At 45.9% G+C, this 19,967-nt stretch overlaps 3 protein-coding genes across 10 annotated transcripts; 1 reads left to right on the forward strand and 2 right to left on the reverse strand.

Moving 5' to 3' along the window:
• Positions 1-803: 803 nt before the first annotated feature.
• si:dkey-211g8.9 (free fatty acid receptor 3) lies at positions 804-3,503 on the reverse strand. Its single transcript, XM_048992804.1, has one exon. The coding sequence runs from the start codon at positions 2,485-2,487 to the stop codon at positions 1,531-1,533; it is 957 nt and encodes a 318-aa protein (XP_048848761.1). The 5' UTR covers positions 2,488-3,503; the 3' UTR covers positions 804-1,530.
• A 135-nt stretch (positions 3,504-3,638) lies between these two features.
• On the reverse strand, positions 3,639-10,428 carry tekt2 (tektin 2 (testicular)). 4 transcript variants are annotated; one of them, XM_048992798.1, is made up of 10 exons: positions 10,333-10,428; positions 8,009-8,203; positions 7,683-7,808; positions 7,340-7,545; positions 6,210-6,353; positions 5,358-5,472; positions 4,977-5,084; positions 4,683-4,826; positions 4,443-4,522; positions 3,641-4,263 (listed from the first exon to the last, which is right to left on the reverse strand). In XM_048992798.1, the coding sequence occupies exons 2-10, from the start codon at positions 8,162-8,164 to the stop codon at positions 4,068-4,070; spliced, it is 1,275 nt and encodes a 424-aa protein (XP_048848755.1). In that variant the 5' UTR covers positions 8,165-8,203; positions 10,333-10,428; the 3' UTR covers positions 3,641-4,067. The 4 variants fall into 4 exon arrangements, with proteins under 4 accessions (XP_048848756.1, XP_048848755.1, XP_048848753.1 ...); XM_048992796.1 differs by lacking the exon at positions 10,333-10,428 and adding an exon at positions 8,363-8,458 and having other exon boundaries at positions 8,009-8,183; XM_048992797.1 differs by lacking the exon at positions 10,333-10,428 and adding an exon at positions 8,363-8,443.
• LOC125718757 (sodium/hydrogen exchanger 1-like) lies at positions 9,166-19,662 on the forward strand. 5 transcript variants are annotated; one of them, XM_048992791.1, is made up of 12 exons: positions 9,166-9,732; positions 10,443-10,903; positions 11,655-11,905; positions 12,551-12,768; positions 12,914-13,116; positions 14,130-14,219; positions 14,804-14,874; positions 15,112-15,285; positions 15,593-15,707; positions 16,584-16,667; positions 16,826-16,898; positions 17,796-19,662. In XM_048992791.1, exons 1-12 carry the CDS (start codon positions 9,471-9,473, stop codon positions 17,822-17,824), a joined length of 2,031 nt encoding a protein of 676 aa, XP_048848748.1. In that variant the 5' UTR covers positions 9,166-9,470; the 3' UTR covers positions 17,825-19,662. The 5 variants fall into 5 exon arrangements, 4 of the variants coding, with proteins under 4 accessions (XP_048848748.1, XP_048848751.1, XP_048848750.1 ...); XM_048992794.1 differs by having other exon boundaries at positions 11,855-11,905; positions 12,551-12,650; XM_048992793.1 differs by having other exon boundaries at positions 10,443-10,900.
• The last annotated feature ends 305 nt before the right edge of the window (positions 19,663-19,967 follow it).

Raw genomic sequence — 19,967 nt, forward strand, 5'->3', positions numbered from 1 at the left:
CACACAAATGTGACCCAGGTGGAGACTCGAACCTGGGTCCCAGAGGTGTGAGGCAACAGTGCTAACCACTGCACCACCATTGGAGTTACCAAATTGTCCACAGTGCATGTGTGAGTGAATGGTGTGTGAGTGTGCCCTGTGATGAGTTGGCGCCTCATCCTGGGTTGTTCCCTGCCTTGTGCCCATTGCTTCTGGGATAGGCTCCAGACCCCCCGCGACCCAGTAGGATAAGCGGTTTGGAAAATGGATGGATGGATAGATGGATATCACAAAGCCACTGAATAGTAAGCAAAAAAGTCACATTTTTAAAAGCTGAATCACCAAGCTTTTATTTTAAGCATATGAAAAACAGATACAATAATATACACAACAAATCATTCAAGTATCCAAACAGGGGCGGTCGGTAAATTTCTGATGTACAATATCCTCATTCCACATTGATGCTATGAACGCTACTGGCCAGGAGGTGGCGACAACTGCATTGTAGAGGCTTCAGTATTGGTGGCTTCCAGAGCAGTCGAGGGGTGACAGATGCTGTAATTAATCGTTAGATATGGAGGCGATCTATCCCCCAGAAAATGCTTGCAAATTGTATGGCAATACTGTCTGTTTACTTGTTGTTCTCCCCAAATTAAGAGTATTTTTGATTAACCAGGGGGCTGATTTTGTGTAGCAGGTGCTCATATTACGAGGTGCTGAACTGCATTCTTATTTTGTAAAGCTAAATAGCAGGATGCTGAGGTGTAGGACTACATGTGTGTGCTGCTGTAGCTTTTAATTGTGCCGACTGTGAAAAATGAGCAGCAGGCGAATAACATGGCCACAGTACAAGTTATTATATGATTCAAACCCTACAATTTCTTCAGTTTTTTTTTTGTAAATTGACAAGGTGACGAAAAAATGGGAACATCAAGTCAGTGTTATCGTGAATCTTGTTTAGCTAGAGCCGTTCTTAAATCAGGGACCAGAGAATGAGAATCGACAAGAGCCACAAAGGTGGAGATCCCTCTGCTATCATTGTATCATTTTCTAAGTACTGTGACCAAAAACGAAGCACTTCTTACCTTTCATATTTCTAGCTGCTGATGGGCTTTTTGCTGCAGAGATGCCGCCAGTGGCTAATGGCATGCACTGTACACAAGATTATCGACAGTGTCTTTTGTCAAGTTTTACAAGATCTTTCTGCATACCCCAGGGAGCCCCATGTTGAAGAATGAATAAGACCGGTGTCATAAAAACCGGAACATTGCTGACTGCTAATGAGGACTCTCCACAGAGAGGCAGGATCCACTTAAACATAGCATTAGCAATTAGCGAATTAGCATTAGCATCCCAAAAACTTTTGGCTCCCTGTATTAAAACCTGAATAAGTACCTTAGCAGGGCCAGCATTCAGCTCACCTCAAACACAAACATCAGAATCAGAGTGAAGTCCATCTGAAGCCGGACCCCACAGGGAAACCAGAGTTATAAATCTCAAGTCATCGCATTCTTCTTGATCTGATCTCTGTTGTGATGACCGCGCTCCACTTCAGGTTTGTTTGTCACTGCTGCTGCTCAGTCTCTGCTGTGAGATTAGTGTCTGGCAAAACAAGCCAAGCCCTGGGGCCTGGCGGCCACACAACCTGGCTCTCAGGCACCTGGGGGGCCCTGGAGACAGCAGGAGCATGACGACAGGCTGAAGGAAGACATTGCAGGAGCTGGAGAGCATGGCCTCCTGTCTCCAGCTCACGTTACGGCCCTGCACAAATCCTACCACGTGGGACAGGTTGTAGGGGCTGTAGCAGACCACAAACACCACGAAGGTGGACAGGGCCACGGCGAGGACGCGCTTCTTCCGGCCCAGAGACAGGCTGGACCGCTGGACCAGCATCAGGCAGCGCAGGGTGCAGGTGGCAGTGATGACCAGGGGCAGCAGGAAAAGCAGGATGGCCATCTCCAGACGTAGGGGCAGGAGCACCTTCAGCTGCTCCGGGGTGAAGTTTTCATAGCAGGCCGAGCTGTTGTCATGGGGGCGCGTGGAGACAAAGTAGACATTTTCCTCGGCGACCAGGGCTAAACTTAGATGCAGGAGGACCAGGGCCCAGAGCCCGGCACTGATGCAGCAGGAGAGCTGGGCACGGCGGTACATCTTGTAGCTGATGGGGAAGGCGATGCTGAGGTAGCGGCCCACCGACATAGCGGTCAGCATAAGGCAGCTGCCATAGAGCGAGGCGAACAGGAAGAAGCTGTATGCAGGGCAGAGCGGCTCCGGCAGGGCCCAGGTCTCCAGAAGGATCTCGGCAGCCTTCACCGGCAGCCACACCACCAGTACCAGGTTGGCAGTGCACAAGTTGAGCGCGTACACCACGTTGGGCGTGGCACCGCGCTTCTGCACCTTCCGCACGAAGACGGCCAGCACCAGCAGGTTGGCTGGCAGGCCCAGCAGGAAGGTGACGGAGTAGACAGTCAGAAAGACAGAGTCACGCGCAGCCACCCCGGAGGTCATCGCTCGCAGCAATTGGCGGACCTCCAAGACATCTGCATCCCACCGCCTCGCAGCCAAACGTTAGCGTCTGGGTGCTAAGCCCTGTTGCGACAACGCTAAGGAATCCTCTAAACATCCACAGGTACACTCTCACTTCTTCGGCAGCAAAATATCCACATGTAACCTCTTCGAGTAGGTAAGCCTTTCATTAATGGGAGTCCCAATTCCAGTCAGATACCATCACCATGTTAACGTAATTGAAGTTCTTCTGATCCTGATGGAGAAACAGGTCCTCTCCTCCACGAACATGCAGCTGGACTGAGATAGGGAAGGAATGCAGGACCTGTAGTATGGACTGGGGGGGGGGCAGTCACCCAGAAGTAATCCACCTGGGGGCATTCGGCCGGAAATGATCTCGCCAGATGGCATTTAGCAGACACCTGGCCAGCAGCTGCGGCCGCATCCGAGTCCTTTAGTGAAATGATTCAGAATAATTGTGCTTTTTACGCAAATAGTGTCAATAAATAACTATGTACAAATGTACCTTTGGGAAGACGTGCAGACTGTATCCAGCCAAGCGTGTGTAAATTAATCTTATGGTCGTGCAATTAGGCTATAAAGGCTCCTGCTGTTGGTTGCGTGGGCTGGGTCATCTTAGCGGAGTCTATGTGGGCGGGGCTAAGCCACCTGTCACCAACCGAGGATGGAGCTCAGTCTCTTTGAAGTTAACCATAGCAAATCCCCAAAACTGCACCCTGCAATCCCAGCTCAAAGTACATCTACACATCATCAACAGAGAACTGTATGTTTCATAAAAATTAAGTTTAGGGTTATTGTGTGTAAGTTTAGTCTGTAACATATTTACCAAATGTCTAGTAAACATTTGAATGCACATCCAGTACATGTGCTGAACTCCATACCTAGTGACAAATGAAATGCTTCTTCTGTGCTGTTAACTAAAGCCTTGCTTGAAAGGGACTCCATGAAATCCTTAAGTCTCATTTAGACAAATATGAAGCTCAGAATCCTATTGCCACTCTTACTGTACTGTTCAATACTGTTTTTTTTTATAATTCCCTCTGTTTTCTTTTCATGAGACATCTTCTCAAACACATAGGTCCATGTTTACAATTTGAAAGACATTCAGGCAATCAGTGAGACAGCTAAACGGTTTATTACCAATAAAATCCCATCCAGATAAGTGCTTATTGCAGGTTCTCTCTTTCTACATCCTAATAAACATTTCCATTCCGCAATCAAAATTTTTCCCTCTGTTAACCCTTTAATAACAGGTGGTTTTAAAAGTTGTACCGCAAACAGTAAAATAACCTCAAAGATTCATCAGAGTAATCCCGTTCTGTACTTCTCCCATAATACCTACATTCTCCCAAAGTACCTCAATCGTTTACTACACTCCCACACATTTAACAATTATATGTTTTCAGAAAAGGTTTGATTTCTTCATCCTGAACAAAATTTAAACTCATCTTGCCACTTTATTTAGAAATCTAGTAGATCGACAGTACATATTCACTCTTACAATTTGACTTCAAATCCTAGAATAAGAAGGGCTTCAAGTGAATAGAATTAATGAGGGAGGCTCAGGGCTGTAGCTTTCCATCCCTGGTGGATTTGGTGAGCGAGGTGACGGTGCCAGGGTCCAGCTGGTCTCTGCTCACGTTTGCCAGGTGTTTTCTAGTTTCCAAGCTCTGCTGCTCCAGTGAGAGGGCGTCCAACTTACAAGAAAGGTCCTCCTCCATGCAGGCTTCATGCTGCTTCAGAATCTGCAGGGAGTGCCTGGGAGGAGATGGGGCACAGGACCCGGTCAAATAAGCAAGAGCCAATCCGCAAAGAGTCACATGGATATAAGCCAATCCCCCATCAGGACGTGGCAAACTCTGACATCATATCAACCATGATGAAGCCTGACTTTAACACTTGTCTCATATAACAAAGCATAATGAACAGAGACTTACTGGGCTTCGGAAAGTTTTTGCTTCAGGGATGTGGCAGAGCCATCGAGTTGTTTAGCCTCATCCAGCAGCCCGTACTGCACCTACACAAGCACAGAGTCAGTAAGAGTTAACGGTAACCCACTGGCACATAGTGGGAGTGTGTGCCTTACAATGGGTTGACGTCAAGTCCAGCATGTCCCCTGCTTTGTGCCCTCTGTAAGCGAGCAAAAAATGGATGGATGAATGGATGGATGGATATACCTGGTCCTGGCAGAGGTCAGCCCCTGGCCTCATGGTTCTGTTCTCCAAGCGAGTATGGACCAACTTTAGAGGAGCGTCTTTCGCCCGAAGATCTTCTTCCAGCCCACAGATGTCACGCTCTAGCTCGGTAATCTCTTCCTTGGTCTGACAGAGAAGATTAAACAAGCACAGAGTCACCCTATCCATCCCTACAGGAACAATGGACATTCATTTAATCTCCAGCCTCTCATATTACAGTACACAGGAGACGATGTAAAGAGGAAGGCGATGGCGTTGGAGACGCCCAGAACTAACAGTCTTTTGTTGCCAGAGCAACTCGTCGTACGCCTGCTGCAGATGGTGAGCCTGTTTGCGCAGAGCAAAATTGGTGGCGATGTACTGGGCCTGGAGTTCATTCTGAACCTGATGGAAGCAGCGGCAGAGTGAGGACAACAAAGGACCATAGTCACACACATCTCCCTGTAATGGAGTTCACAGTAAGCATGGTATAAATCTACCTGAGTCATGATCTTGCTGTGGGTCTCCTCTAACTACCTTACAATCACGGTCTAGTCCCTCTGGTCTTGGACAATATTGACAATAATTAATCAGCTTCGACTGAAAGTCCCTCCGAATTATTGTTAAAGCCATGTGCTCCTCTACCCAGTGTAAAGGCAGGTACAGGTGGCCCTTTACCTGGGCAATGGTCAGAATTATATCCTCCCTCAGGTTCAGAGAGGCCAGCATCTCCTCCTCTGCCCGGCTCACATTGTACCGGCTAAACTGCTCCCACTGCTGGGGAGTCGTGGACCTGAAGCAGAAATTTCTTTATGAAATCAAAGAAGCCTACTGAGAGATTTCAGATGCTACTTATAACATGTGTTGGTCTTCAGTGTATATCTAGGCAAACCACATAACTAAGTGTAGGTTTAGGCCTGGTGACTGAGTGCTCTAAACAAGTCTGAAGTTGTGCCTTAACAAAATAAAATAATTTGTTACTTTACTGTTACTGGTGCAGGGATGACATCTGACAGCTTCATTATATCATTATCCATCCATCCATCCATCCTTCCATCCATCCATCCATCCATCCATCCATTTTCTATATCTGCTTGTCCTATGCAGGATCACAGGGGCCCAGGGATGGGGGCCAACCCATCACAGATATTATATGTGAACAAATTTAAATATCTAATTTATAGCAATAATAATTCATAATAAACTATAGCCTATTATAGCTTAATTCTTAAATAAACAATCACAGTAAAATGAATACCTGACACAAGCACAATGATATCCAATATAATGCAGTGACTATATATCGCATACAGTGACTGTATTATTTAGAGCAGTGTTTCCAAACACAGTCCGCATGGATCCACAGACAGTCCCCGAGGACCAGCTGGAGAAACGCTGGACGATAAAACACTGGAAAATGTAAGCTGTATATTTACATAACATCGACACGATGTGTGTATAATACAGTAGCTGCTTGTGCCTTGTGAGCTTCTGCCCTGCACAGAGGAACATGTCTGCTGCACGTCTTACCCAGGAGGCACACGCAGAGGGTCGGGCTTCAGCGAGATGTCGGCTGATGTGACTGTGAGCGACAGGCACGTTCTGTCAACATCCAGGGCCTCCGTCTTGCTGTTCAGGTCAGATATAACCTGCTGTCGAGCCTCCTGTAACAAGCTTACATATCAATTGAAAAAACATGTAATCAGTTGCCGTTGCATTTGTTTAACTGGCACTTTTGCTCAAAGCATGGAAAGGCAGACAGTACGTTATAAATGTACAGCTGTCAATTATGCATGTATGTGCAGCTAGGCTGAGCTTCCAGTGAGTGAGCACTTATGTTTTTACTGCTTTTGCTAATGAAGGTGTCGCCTCTTTGGTGGGGGAATGCTGATTAACACTGGCAGCAAATCTAGGCTGTACCACATCCTTGTTCCCTGTGTTATGTGGTAAGGATGGATGGATGGATGGATGGATGGATGGACAGTCACCTGTGTGTGGGTTGTGGACAGTCTTTGATACATATGGTCAGTTTGTGTAGCCCTTGCTCGCTGTATATTCCTCTGACATCATGGGCTAGCATGCATTATTTGTTGCTAGGCAACCAGTTATGTTTGGTTGCATTCAGTGATTCGAAAGGATGAGCGTGTTTTTCGCCAGACTGCAGAGGCTGCTGTCCCCTTACCCTCAGCACCTGCTGCCATTAAACTTATGGTAGGGAAGCTCAGCTAAACCACACATTGCTACCAGCGGAGATGTTTCATAGCTCTTGCCCTGGGTGTCGAGAGACCTTCACACAAGGTCCATAAAACTACAGATTTCACGAGACCTGAGCTGATGATATATTGATCCATGACCAATAAGGAACCCAGATGTTCATGAGCGTAAATTATGGATGGGTGTGGGTGGGGTGGGGGGGGAGTTGTAACCTACCAAATAAATCAAAACTGGCCAATACAACCCCCCCCCCAAATAATCTCAAAATGGGTGAAGACCTCAACCCCTCCAATGGTCAACCCAAAGTTACGCCCTTGCGTATGCCAAGTAGCCCACTACAACTTGCTACAAGGTAGTGCTCTCTGGAGGGATGAGTCTGTGCTGTAATCTTGTAGGATAAGCAGCAGCCTTCTATCTGCACGGCCTCCCCCTCAGCAGTCCCTCACCACAGCTGCTGGAAGGCCTTGCTGGTCCTCTGCTGCAGGCTCCGCTGCGCCCTGCCAATCGCCTCCACCTCCTTCCTCAGCTCGGCCTCCACGGGATCGATGAGGAGCTCCCTGCCCCGTCGTCGTTCCCTGATGGTCAGACACTCTGTGCTCACCTCCAGGGGAACCGCTGTGGCAGACAGGGCCCGTTCTGTTTCCTCCTTAATCTGGGGGTGGAACAGTGAGATGGTCCCAGTCTAACAGTAACACCAATGCAGCATATTTAAAAATACTATGGACATCACCAAACTAGTGAAAGTTAGATAAAAGCCACCTTTGCAGACATTAAACATGACAGATTCACCTTTGTAAGCACCTTGATCTCCTGCGCTACATCCTGAGCACATGACTCCAATCTGTCCTTCCAGTTGGACACCTCCTGGATCCTCTCACTCAGTCTGCGACTGCTGTCACTCTTGTCCCATTGAGTCTAAAAGGCGTATTATCAAGATCATGCAGGAACCACAACTTGTCGGACTAGCTGTAGCTGCCATTGTGCTTATGGTTCTCCTCGTACCAGTTCTGCGCTAGTTCTCATATATGCTCTTTATATCAAGCGGAGATACCTGCCTTTTCTTTCGCACCATCGCGTGGTTCACTAGCCCCATTTTTATTACTTAATTTGTTTACCTTATTAGCAGTCTCATCCCGCAGGGCTCTTCCTTCCTGCCGGATCCGCTGAGATGCCAGTCGGCTCTGGGCAGCCGTGTTAGACATCAGCCTGTTGCTGCTCTCCCATTCCGCCACGCTGCATCGCTGCCCCGGCTTTCCGTTCAGAGCGGCCATTCAGACCGCGATCCCTCGGCTGAAAAAGCGAACCGGCCCCTTTAGCAAAGAAATAGGCTCATAGCGGACAGATTGCGCGTGCTTCTTTATCAGTGAACGTTTTCCTAACTTCAATATGGCAACTGTGCGGCGACAAATATAAAAATAAGAAGTAATACGTGAAACACTCATGGACGCTATAATGTCCGAACAGCTTACCTGTAAGTTTTTCTGCCCAAATTTTATGTGACTTATCTGGAGACTCTAGCAGGCACCGTTTCACAAAAGCAAACACGCCGTTTCTAGGTAACGCATACATCCAATAGTAATGCTGCGGTCGCAGCTTAATAATTAAATACTATCGTAAAATACCAACAAATCTGTCAAATGGCACGTAAAATAACACTACGAACGTCGTGTATTTACTTTATTGACTTAAAATAATCAGTCACATTATGAAAACACATGCAGAGGGAAATAAAATCGCAATTTCTCTAACTCGTTTAATGTCTATCTATCTATCTATCTATCTATCTATCTATCTATCTATCTATCTATATATCTATCTATCTATAGCGAAAATAATGCATATGAAATTACCAAAACAGAAATGAATGTCTGAACAGTAAATCGATTCTGGAGAAAATTCTGTTCTCATGCAATTAGTGATTGCATAATTTTTAATAACCATTTCCTTCACCTCAAGCTTACGTGACTTTTTGAAGTATTTCTCAAGATAGCGATGGTTTGGTTTTAACATTTTATTTTCCATTAATGTTTTGAGTTATCCTTTTGCAGTTATACAGAACTCGATTAAAAACAACCGCCTGAGAGTCCATCCATCCATCCATGCACCTATTTTAATTGTATTTATAAATAAAATTGTCTGTGATGTAATGCGCCACCAGACCCGTAGGTGTCGCTGGAACCCCGTGCACCTGCCGTCATACACATCACGCCGGCGCTGCTTTTTAAAAAAAGCGGCTGTAGGGTACTTGATAAACTGTTCTGTGACAAAGTTAGATAGAGTCCGCGAAGGACAGTCATGGAAACATACCCCCAACGTGCTAGAGTCTTTATAGGGATGTAGTTTTTGCAACAAAATAATTTTCCTTTCAATTTTCTAAGAGTGTATTGTAAGTATTTATAAATTGGTTAACTGATCAATTATAGCGGCATGCTGTTTTGTATATGTACGGGTGAAGTATTGTGCTGGTCGCCCGCACTTGCACAGTTATTGAAGAATGCGTTTTAAGAGCTAGTCTGGGTGCCTAAATTTGGATATACTTATATACGAGTTTCAAGGACAGTTTGTAATCTCGGAAGTATGTGTCGGTGGCAGTGGGACGTGGGATTAGTAATGCTTATTGTGATGAGTAACGCACTGCCAGCTTGCGATGGTGGCACCGCGGCCGTTGCCCTGAATGGGACACAGAGGCAGTGGAATGGGACCGAAAGGACACCTTTCCAACATGATCATGCCAATAACAGCAAAAAGACTTTCCCTGTCCTCGGTTTCAATTACGACCACGTTCGGACACACTTCCAGATCTCACTCTGGATCCTGCTGGCTTTCCTGATGAAACTTGGTGAGTAAACTCGTTTCCATCTTTGGTGTCCGTTACTCCGGTCAATCTGCACGGCTTGCTGCTGCAGACCGGTAAACGTGAAAATATTCGGGATTGTTACCTAAAACTGTCTCTAAAATATGTAAAGCTTGCGTTGAACTGGCGTCAGTCTGCTGTCTCGCGTTATCTATTGGGGCAGCACATTTCAGCATCTGTATCGGCCCAGATAAGACCCGGCGGCAACAGCACTCAGTATCAATTTCTGTGAAAGCTGATGGCCCGTAATCGCGGGCCCTGTGTTTGGGGCCAAATCTAAAGTGAGTTCGCATTGCCAAGCTAAAATGCCGCATCATCAGACTCATGCGTTACGCAGGAAGCGCCCAGATGGCTTCTGTTTATCAGGGAGGGAATGAGTGGCCGCAGACACGTGAAGGCGATGCGGCTCCTGGGGAAAAACAACCCATTTTACGGGGCACAGGGAACATCTGAGAGGTTGCTGCAAGTACTTGGTTATGGCAGTGAGGAATTCGCAAACTCAGGTCTCCGTGCAGATGTCGGGCAGTAATTAAAAGTAGGTACATGATGCTCAGTACATTATGTCAGACTAATGAAGGTACTTACTCATTGATTAGTGCAAGGTCATTCAGACCCCGTGTTGACCAAGGTTTGACTTAGTTCGGTGTGTTCTTCCAAGGAATTCTGTTTTAATTTGAGTGTTTGATCCTGCTCAGGGCTCCAGCTGATCCCACGGCTGTCCTGCATCGTGCCCGAGAGCTGCCTGCTTATTGTAGTGGGGCTCTTTGTGGGTCTGGTTATCCAGGTGGTGGGGGAGGAGCCTCCAGTGCTGGATTCAGAGTTCTTCTTCCTGTGCCTGCTGCCGCCCATCATCCTGGACGCCGGGTATTTCCTGCCCTTGCGGCCCTTCATGGAGAACCTGGGCACCATCCTGATGTTTGCGGTGCTGGGCACCCTGTGGAACGCCTTCTTCGTGGGCGGGATCTTGTATGGCGTGTGCCGGTTGGACAGTGCGCACCTGGCCGGCGTGGACCTGCTGGCTTGCCTGCTCTTCGGCTCCATGGTGTCGGCCGTGGACCCCGTGGCCGTGCTGGCCGTGTTCGAGGAGATTCACATCAACGAGCTTCTGTTCGTCCTGGTGTTCGGGGAATCGCTGCTGAATGACGCAGTAACCGTGGTGAGGCTTCTGGCCACATGGCTGAATTGTTGAACCCAGCGCAGGTCTGGAGCAGAAATTATAACCCGTGAACATAAATGTATTTCTTGAATTCTATCAACCTGACCATGTTACATTTCAGTTAGGCATTCAGGTAGCTAACACCCAGACATACAACCCTGGAAGACCTCGCCTCAGTCTTATGTTTCACCCACTTCTCAGTGAATAATATATATTTTACTTTGCAAACTGCAGCCTGGTTCTTCTCTGTTTCTCATGAAGAGCTTCTTCCTCGCTTTATGGGACTTCAGCCCTGTTTGTAGGAGCCTAATAATGAACAGCGCGCTTCACACCTGCACTTAATGTGTCCCAGTCCCTTTAACGGTCACTTGATGACATCCTCCCATTCATGAGAAATTGTGCGATAAGCGAACAGCCATCTCTGGCATTGGAAAGTCGCTCCTTCTGTTTCACTTTATTCTTGCATGCTGCTGTCAGAGAAATTTCGTGCCTGTAAGCAGCCTGTCTCACAGTGTAGCCTTCTGCCAGCAGAACTGGGATTAAACCAGGATTTAAAAATGCAGATTTAAAAATAAAATATGAAGTGGCCTGTTGTTTTTTTCCCCAGAGCTCTCCCTAATGGATTATTCCAGAAAATGTTTTTATCAAACCTCCCCCCCACCACTCACAGTCCCTATCTGTTCGTTGCTCTGATTATTAAGGCTCACGTATGTGTGTCGTGAGCCCCATGTGACGCTTCATATCTGCACAGGTTCTGTACCACCTTCTTGAGGAGTATGCGGGTGTGGGTTCTGTCAGCGCGCAGGATGTAGGCCTAGGCGTGCTCAGCTTCCTGGTGGTGTCACTGGGAGGGGTTCTGGTCGGCGTCATTTTTGCCGTCATGGCGGCCTTCACCTCCCGCTTCACCCTGCACAACCGCGTCATCGAGCCGCTCTTCGTCTTCCTATACAGCTACATGGCCTACCTTTCTGCGGAGGTCTTCCATCTGAGCGGCATCATGGCGTGAGTGAGCTCCATCTGTCCTCCTGTATCTGTCTGTCCTTCTGTCCTCTCGCCGATCTGCCCATCCCATCCGCCAATCCATTCCTGCTTATTTGTATCAGTCCAATAGCAGTCCAATTGCAGGCCAATATTTGTCATTCGGTTTATTTATAAGTTGAGACTGAGACCCACGGAGAGAAATTATGATTGCGTCACATTCGGGCTGCACGATATCATATCGAGATATCACATTGTGATATGTGACATTTTTGTTAGTAATATGATGATACTAATGTAGCAAAAAAGGTGACGAAATTACCCGAAACAAACTATAGCCAAATAGAACTTGCTATTATCTACCAATAGAGTGTGTCAGATGAGTTGGTGGTGTTGCTGTGAGTTGTATCAACAGATACAAAACAGTGCCAACAAATACGATATGATTATTGCCTCGCACAGATTGCGATGACAATGCAGAAACGATATATCGTACAGCCCTACTTCACATGAAGACCAGGCTCTGTATAGGGATCTGCAGCAAACAGTCTACCTGATTACTATTCAAAACCTTCCAGTGCTGTAGATGAATGACCATTGACTGCTGGAAGTCATAAGGGCATGTGTTTCATCCAGGCTCCTTTTGTCTTTAAACACATATTCCTACAGGCTGATTGCGTGCGGGGCAACCATGCACCCATACGTAGAAGCCAACGTGTCTCACAAGTCTCACACCACCATCAAGTACTTCCTGAAGATGTGGAGCAGTGTGAGTGAGACCCTTATCTTCATCTTCCTCGGTGTGTCCACGGTGGCCGGACCACACCTGTGGAACTGGACCTTCGTCACCGTCACCATCCTCCTCTGTCTCGTGTCCCGTGTGCTAGGTTAGGCCATCATGCTTTTGCTAAGGCACTAACTTAAATGACATTTGCTACAACGCTTTACTAGTTTAATGCTACGTTGACTTGCTAACACCGCTATAAGCGGATAGCTGTGTATAAGCGTTCCATTCGCATGTGCTTGCTGCAGGTGTGGTTGGCCTGACTTTCATCATCAATAAGTTTCGCGTGATCAAGCTGACCACCAAGGACCAGTTTATCGTGGCGTACGGTGGCCTGAGGGGGGCAATCGCCTTCTCCCTGGGCTTCCTGCTTGAGAAGGAGCACTTTCCAATGAGGAACCTTTTCCTGACTGCCATCATCACACTGATCTTTTTCACGGTGTTTGTGCAGGTAGGTACAGACTGAGCATGTGTGTGTGTGTGTGTGTATACCTGTTAAAGTAAAGTCGATCGTGGCTTTAAGACACTGACAGGATAATTGAAGCTGCTGGCATGTCGTAGAGGGTCATTGACGAGAACTACACTATATGGACAGAAGTATTGGGACACACTTCTTAATCATTGAATTTAAGTGTTTCATTCAGACCCATTGCCACAAGTGTATAAGATCAAGCACCCAGCCATGTAGTCAGGTTTACAAGCATTTGTGAAAGAGTGAGTGTTTCTGAAGGTCTCAGTGAATTCAAGTGCAGTTCTATCACAGGATGCCACCTTTGCAATAAGTCAGTTTGTGAAATTTCTTCCCCGCTAGATATTCCATGGTCAACTGTAAGCAGAATTATTGCAAAGTGGAAGCGTTTAGGGAACAAGAGAAACTCATCCACAGTGTCCTGTTGATTCAAGAAATGCAGAGTTCCAGACTTCCTCTGACATTAACTGCAGCACAAATACTGTGCGCTGGGAGCTACATGGAATGGAAGTCTCACATCTCCAAGCCCAGTGCCAAACGTTGGATGCAGTGGTGTAAAGTAGCTGCCACTGGTCTCTGGTGCAGTGGAAACGTGTTCTGTGGAGTGATGAATCAAAAATTTCCACAGACACACTGCAACATCTTGTGGCAGCCTTCCCTGGAGAGTGACAGCTGTTATAACTACAAAAGGGGGACCAACTCCATATTAATACCTATGGATGTTATAAAAGTCCCAGTAGGTGTAATGACCAGGTATCACAATACTTTTGTCCATATAGTGTAGCTACTGATAGCCGCGACTAGCAAATACTGATAAGGACCAATGTACTCTTTGCCTAATTTAATAATTGCATCGCTTATTGTGAGAAAACAACAGTTATGTTATTATTTTGAAACTAGTGTCTACATTTCAAAAGAGTAGATAAGCTGATTTTGGCATGGTCAGGCTGAGTAAGTATGTTGGAGAGTGTTGTCCGTCTGTCCACCTCTTCCAGGGCATGACCATTCGGCCGCTTGTAGACCTTCTGGCAGTGAAGCGGAAACAAGACTCGAAGCATTCCATCAACGAGGAGATCCACACCCAGGTCCTTGTCGCCCTGATCGCATGACAGAGATACATATGTCTCAGGGATCCTGGTCAGGTTCACAGAGTACATAATAAAGGCACTTACCTTAATAACGCTAAAATAAACCAGACTAACTTTCATTTAGATAATGTATTACTAAATATAGCATACTAGCATTTGTAAATCAAAATAATCATTTATTCAAGGGGCAGAAATATTTTTATAAACTGTTTCTTTATCAGTATACCGTTATAGAAAACACGCACCCATCCATCCATCGATCCATCCACCCATCCATCCATCCATCCATCCATCCATTCGTCTTCCACCCACTTTTCCAGTTCAGGGTTATGGCATGGTCCCGGATCCTGTCCTTACCAACACAGGGCACATAGCAGGTGCTCAACCAGATGTCTGTCTAACTCAAAGCACATAAATATACACACACTAATAAAACAGAATCCTAGCCCACCTTGCAGTGGGGATATGAGTTTGACATCCTGTGGTTAAAATTACAGAAGTTTTCCTGATCACCAACCACTAGTATGATCTACAACAAAGTTTTCTTGAGTTGTTTTTTTTTTTATGCTATTTTCTTTCAGGTTCTGGATCACCTGCTAACAGGTGTCGCACATGTCTGTGGACATTACGGCCATCACCACTGGAGGGACAAGTGAGTAATTTCGGCTCTGTGTTCCTCTCCGATGACTCTGGGTAACAGCTGAAGCACATAATGTTGAAAGCATCGTATGCCTGAATTCTGCAACTTCCCAGCTGAATGTGTTGTGGACAAACTTTGAAAAAAAGAAAGCAGTAATTTTGAAAACCTTTGTCTCTTCCTCACTCGGTCTCAGTCTCACAATCATCCTAATTTCTCTGTCTCTCTCCCCTCCCTTTTGCCTTTTGGCAGATTAACCCGCTTGGATAAGCAGTATGTGAAGAAGTGGCTGATTGCAGGTCAGCGGTCCGAGGAGCCCCAGCTTATCGCCTTCTACAGAACGCTGGCCGTAAACCAAGCTTTGGAGCTGCTGGAGAGTGGAGGTGAAATGCTGCCCTCTGCTGGCCCGTCCACAAACTCCTTGCAGTGAGTACCCTCACCTGGGCTGCCCTACCACTGCCTGCTGTTTTCATGTATTTAACCAGCTAGCCAATGGTTATACACTTAATAGACATGTTTTATGATCCGATATTCTCTTGAAGCCTCATCTACACTCTGCCAGGGGAGGTTTTCCTTCATGATTTACTGTGGCTTAATTGGAGCGGAGTAGGACCTGGCCAGTCACTGCCCTTGGAGAGAAGATGACATCGCGGCTGTCCTGTCATGTGACCAGCTCAGGGTCATGTGACCAGCTCAGGGTCAGGTGTTTATCCCAAGGCTCCATGCTTCCTAGGACCTTGAAGTCAAAGACCCAAGAGAATGACCAGTCATTGGCAAGGATCTCAAAAGATCGGAAGGAGGAGATTAGAAGAATCCTGCGTACGAACCTGCAAAGTACAGAGCAGAAGGTAGGAGCCAGAAACGTCTTTGGGGGGGCTGGTAATCACTTTTTTATACATAGTTAGAGTGCTCACAGACAGGCTTGGCTTGGGACACTTGCTTAATTCTGTAAAAATGTTGCAGAAAAATGCAAATTTATTGGTTTCATAACAAGAGTCCATCGACGAGCGACGTTTAACATATCTGCACATATCTTCCGCACAGTCATAATTTTTTTGACTGACTCATTCACTTCTGTTCTTGCCGTTTTGCTATTAATTGAAATTGTAGCCAGTGGCTCCCAAAGAGAAACTAAACAAAAATGTTTGGTGTTTCATGCTATTGCAAAGGTCTTACTGATTAAAAAGCACCAAGTGAGACTGCCTGTCAGTCAGCTTTATAGCTCAGAGCAGAATATAATTTAGGTTTCAATTTATTAGTACTTGAAATGAATGTAATGCATAAAACTACTGGTTGCTAAGCTAATGTGAATTAAAAAAAACAAATTAATAGAGTAATGATGTTTTTGTTATGAATCCAATAAATTAGCAACATTTTAACTGAATTAAGCAAGCATCCCAAGACTTTCTGTGAACCCCGCATTTGAATTTATCCATCCAGCCATATTCCTACTTATCCATTTGTGGAGATTTGCACTGTGTGTATTTATTATTACTATTAATAATTTTGCACTGAGTACTGTTCCTTCTTGCTGGCCTGGCCTACCACTGGATCCCCCCTTTAATTTAATGTTCCCAATGGATAATATCATATCTGTCAGCACCTGCAAGGTATGGTCCACAATTCTGCTTCACGAGAGCCTTCCTGTAATGACTGATTAGGAGGGTTAAGGAAGCTGTCCAGTGCTGGAAGTTAAGGTCTGTCTTCTGCTGGTTTCTCCCCAGCTTCACTCCTACAGCCAACACACCCAGGATGAAGCCTGGACTTTGCGAGTCCTCCACCGGAAGCAGGCAGAGATGGGGAGAAAGGTGAGGCCAGTCATCCACTTTGCTGCTCCAGAGTGTCCACAGGCCGTAGTAATCCAGCCATATTTATGTTTTATGAAATCATCACGGTAGTTGATCGATCCTCTGTCTCTGCTGTGAGTGCTGAAACTGAGCTCACTTCCCTTCCCCTTTCTGCACAGATGAGCATCTTCCTTGCCGATGCAGCCAAGCTGCAGGTCTCCCCTGTGCAGCACAGATCAAGGCTGGCCTCAGGTGAGCCGCGTGAGGCGGCGTCCTCCCCTTTAACTGTAGACCAGTGTATTTCAACCTTTTTTGAACCACGGCACATTTTTTACATTGAAAAAAATCCCACTGCACACCACCAACCAAAAATGTTACAAAATGACACTCTGTAGCCTAGTAATGACAAAATAGTCTCTCAGTTTATTTATACTCACTCAATGTGAAACCTGAGCCTGTCTGGATGAACACAAAGCTGATACCGTGGCAGGAATTGAAGACAGACAGACACACAAAGCTCTTCCTCATCAGCCCTCAGTCTCTCTCTGTTTTTAGTTTTTATATGAGTCAGGCTTGAAAAGCTCAGCTCATACAGAAATATTGTGTAAAATGGGAGTAATGCCGAAATAGCTTTGTTTGTTAAGAATACATCACTATTACAGCCCAGACACTCAGCAATGGCATATTCACAAATAATAATTAATTTTCAAAAAAGTTTTTTAGTTAAGTGAAATTTCCCCTGGTACACCTTACGATCTATTAGTGCGCCGAGACAGTGGTTGAAAATCACTGCTGTAGACCACAGGCCCACAGGTTGCTATATATGTCAGATTCCCAGTGACCCGCTGGTGCAGGGAGGAAATACCAAACTAATTATGGGATTAATTTTCTTAAACAACCACTAATGTGCTTAGATAATGAAGAGCTGTATTTACCCCAACCTAAAATGGCCTGGTCAGGAGGTCCTTGCTCTAAATCATGAACACCTGGGCATGGTGACATTGCACCTCCTGAGATATATTTTCCAAGTGGTCAGGTTTTGAGCTAAAGAGGAATCGGCTCCTTCCTGTTTTTTATTTGCCATACATGAAAGTGCAGCAGTGAGACTTCATCCTCTCCCACTCATCCATCCCACTCTCCCTCCATCAGCTCCCCAGATCTACAACTCTCGCCCCTGAACAGTCATTCCTCAGAGGAAGTTGCGATGTCAGCCTGGGCCCCTGCCTCCACAGAGCCGGTTCTGATGTTCCCTCAGTTCACCCCCCCCCCCCCCACCCCGTGAGAAGGTTTCCAGCAGAGAGACACTGAAAAAGGCTGCCGTTCTGATCCAGGGCCCAGCACTGGGGGGTCATCAGGAGCTGCACTGACAAAAACAAGTTTGAATTACAACAAAAGATTGTCTCAAACAGAAAGCCACATGTCAAAGACGGCGTCTAAAAGCAGTTGTATTGTATTCCTCCATTCCAAATGCAGTTAATCTTTGACATTTTGGTTGACCAAGTGTGGACTAATAGAGTGCAGGTAAATATTGGCTGCCAGGCCACAAGAATGTGCACCGTGAGTTACTTAGCACGCGCTGGGTCCCGAGAACGTGCACCGTGAGTCACTGAGCACGCGCTTGGTCCCGAGAACGTGCACCGTGAGTCACTGAGCACGCGCTTGGTCCCGAGAACGTGCACCGTGAGTCACTGAGCACGCGCTTGGTCCCGAGAACGTGCACCGTGAGTCACTGAGCACGCGCTTGGTCCCGGGAACGTGCACCGTGAGTCACTGAGCACGCGCTTGGTCCCGGGAACGTGCACCGTGAGTCACTGAGCATGCGCTGGGCCCCAAGCGGGGGCTTCATGTCAGCTCCAGGACCTCTGCCTCAGCAGGCTGCACTCTGCCACCTCACACGCAACACCAAATAGAATTACACTTAAAATGTTTTTGAGTTAAACTTCGGAGCCAAATTGGGGCCCTAAGCAGAATTTTATTTTGAGGGCCCCCCATTACAAAATGCAGTTAACAAGACATTCAATAAATGATAATCAGGGCCGCTGGAAAACTTAATCTCCAGCCCACATCTAGACAGAATGATCCTCTCTTCTGCCTCATGATTAGCAGGGTAGCTGTTGGGATGTTTATGTCACAAAGTTTTTCTTTTTTATTTCAACAACAAACCCACCTTCACATGAATCACGATTCTCCTCTTGTTTTGACTTTTCTTTCTTTTGCTGGTTCCCGGTTCATATTGCCGTTTGGAGGCCATCTCTCCACCTGCATGGATCCAACTGCCTGTCGGCGCATTTCACCGCTGATTGGTCAGATGCTGCCTGCTGTCAATCATTGCGGCAACGTCTGCAGTGTCAGATTACTCATCTCTTTTTTTTTCTCTCCTGCCTTGGGCTGACTTGATGCTCTATGCGTGCCTCACGGCAGCGATGCGCATTTGCAGACAATGCATCCCCTTGCAGAAAATGGGGGCTCCCCATGGATCGTGGGGCCCTACGCACAGCGTGTGTTCTGCGTGTAGGGAGGGACGGCACTGAATAAATGCATATATTTCTTTATTTGTATTTTAAAAGTTGGTTGACTTTATTTTTTTACATGCATTCACCAAAATTAGTACATTTTGCTTATCTGATTTTTGGGGTAAAACTGTGCCACACATGCATAGAAAAATCCACTTTTTGGCCACTAAAATAGATGAGGTTACCTTCTGGATCATTAAACTCATCTGATAGCCATATAAAGTTTGATGCTTTAGAACATAATGCATTGTTGCATGTTTAGCTAATGAATAGTGTATTAGCACTGTCAGTGTGCTGCCCCTCCTCGTGTAATGGTGGTGCAGGACTCCGTGCTTTCATAACCTTTTTTATAACATTTTTTGGTCTTTAATGGTTAATAAATGATACCTCACCATGTAGTTTACATGTATTTATTGACTGAATCAAACCCATTATTGTCCTGCATTAACTTGAAACATCTACTTTGATAATGTTATGTATTAAAATGATTTATCAGTCTTGAATTCCTAATCTCTTTAGAGATAGTGTGTCAAGCTCAGTCCTTTGACAGAATGTGTTTATGACAAACATAACTCATTGACTGATAATTTTGATGTTTTTTGCAAGATATTAATTACATTTATTAAAAAGTAGTTTTGTCATACATTAACGAAACAAATATAAGTTGATTACAAATGACACAAAATTGCATTTTAAGACTTGGATTGCATTTTGTCAAAATGGCACTGCCTAATATACCCGCAAAATTCCTCATACTAGTACTTGTGCTTTTATATTACAATTTGCAATGCTATAATAAAAATTTGAT

The sequence above is a fragment of the Brienomyrus brachyistius genome, chromosome 23 (genome assembly GCF_023856365.1).
Source record: "Brienomyrus brachyistius isolate T26 chromosome 23, BBRACH_0.4, whole genome shotgun sequence".
NCBI classification, from domain to species: domain Eukaryota; kingdom Metazoa; phylum Chordata; class Actinopteri; order Osteoglossiformes; family Mormyridae; genus Brienomyrus; species Brienomyrus brachyistius.

Coding starts and splice junctions, on each gene's coding strand:
- LOC125718757 (XM_048992791.1), top strand. CDS start 9,471: ATGTGTCGGTGGCAGTGGGACGTGGGATTAGTAATGCTTATTGTGATG. Junction 10,904..11,654: donor TGAATGACGCAGTAACCGTG/GTGAGGCTTCTG, acceptor ATATCTGCACAG/GTTCTGTACCACCTTCTTGA. Junction 16,668..16,825: donor AGGCAGAGATGGGGAGAAAG/GTGAGGCCAGTC, acceptor CTTTCTGCACAG/ATGAGCATCTTCCTTGCCGA.
- tekt2 (XM_048992798.1), bottom strand. CDS start 8,164: ATGGCCGCTCTGAACGGAAAGCCGGGGCAGCGATGCAGCGTGGCGGAA. Junction 6,354..7,339: donor AAGGCCTTCCAGCAGCTGTG/GTGAGGGACTGC, acceptor TTGATATGTAAG/CTTGTTACAGGAGGCTCGAC. Junction 5,085..5,357: donor TAATTCTGACCATTGCCCAG/GTAAAGGGCCAC, acceptor TGCTTCCATCAG/GTTCAGAATGAACTCCAGGC.
- si:dkey-211g8.9 (XM_048992804.1), bottom strand. CDS start 2,487: ATGACCTCCGGGGTGGCTGCGCGTGACTCTGTCTTTCTGACTGTCTAC.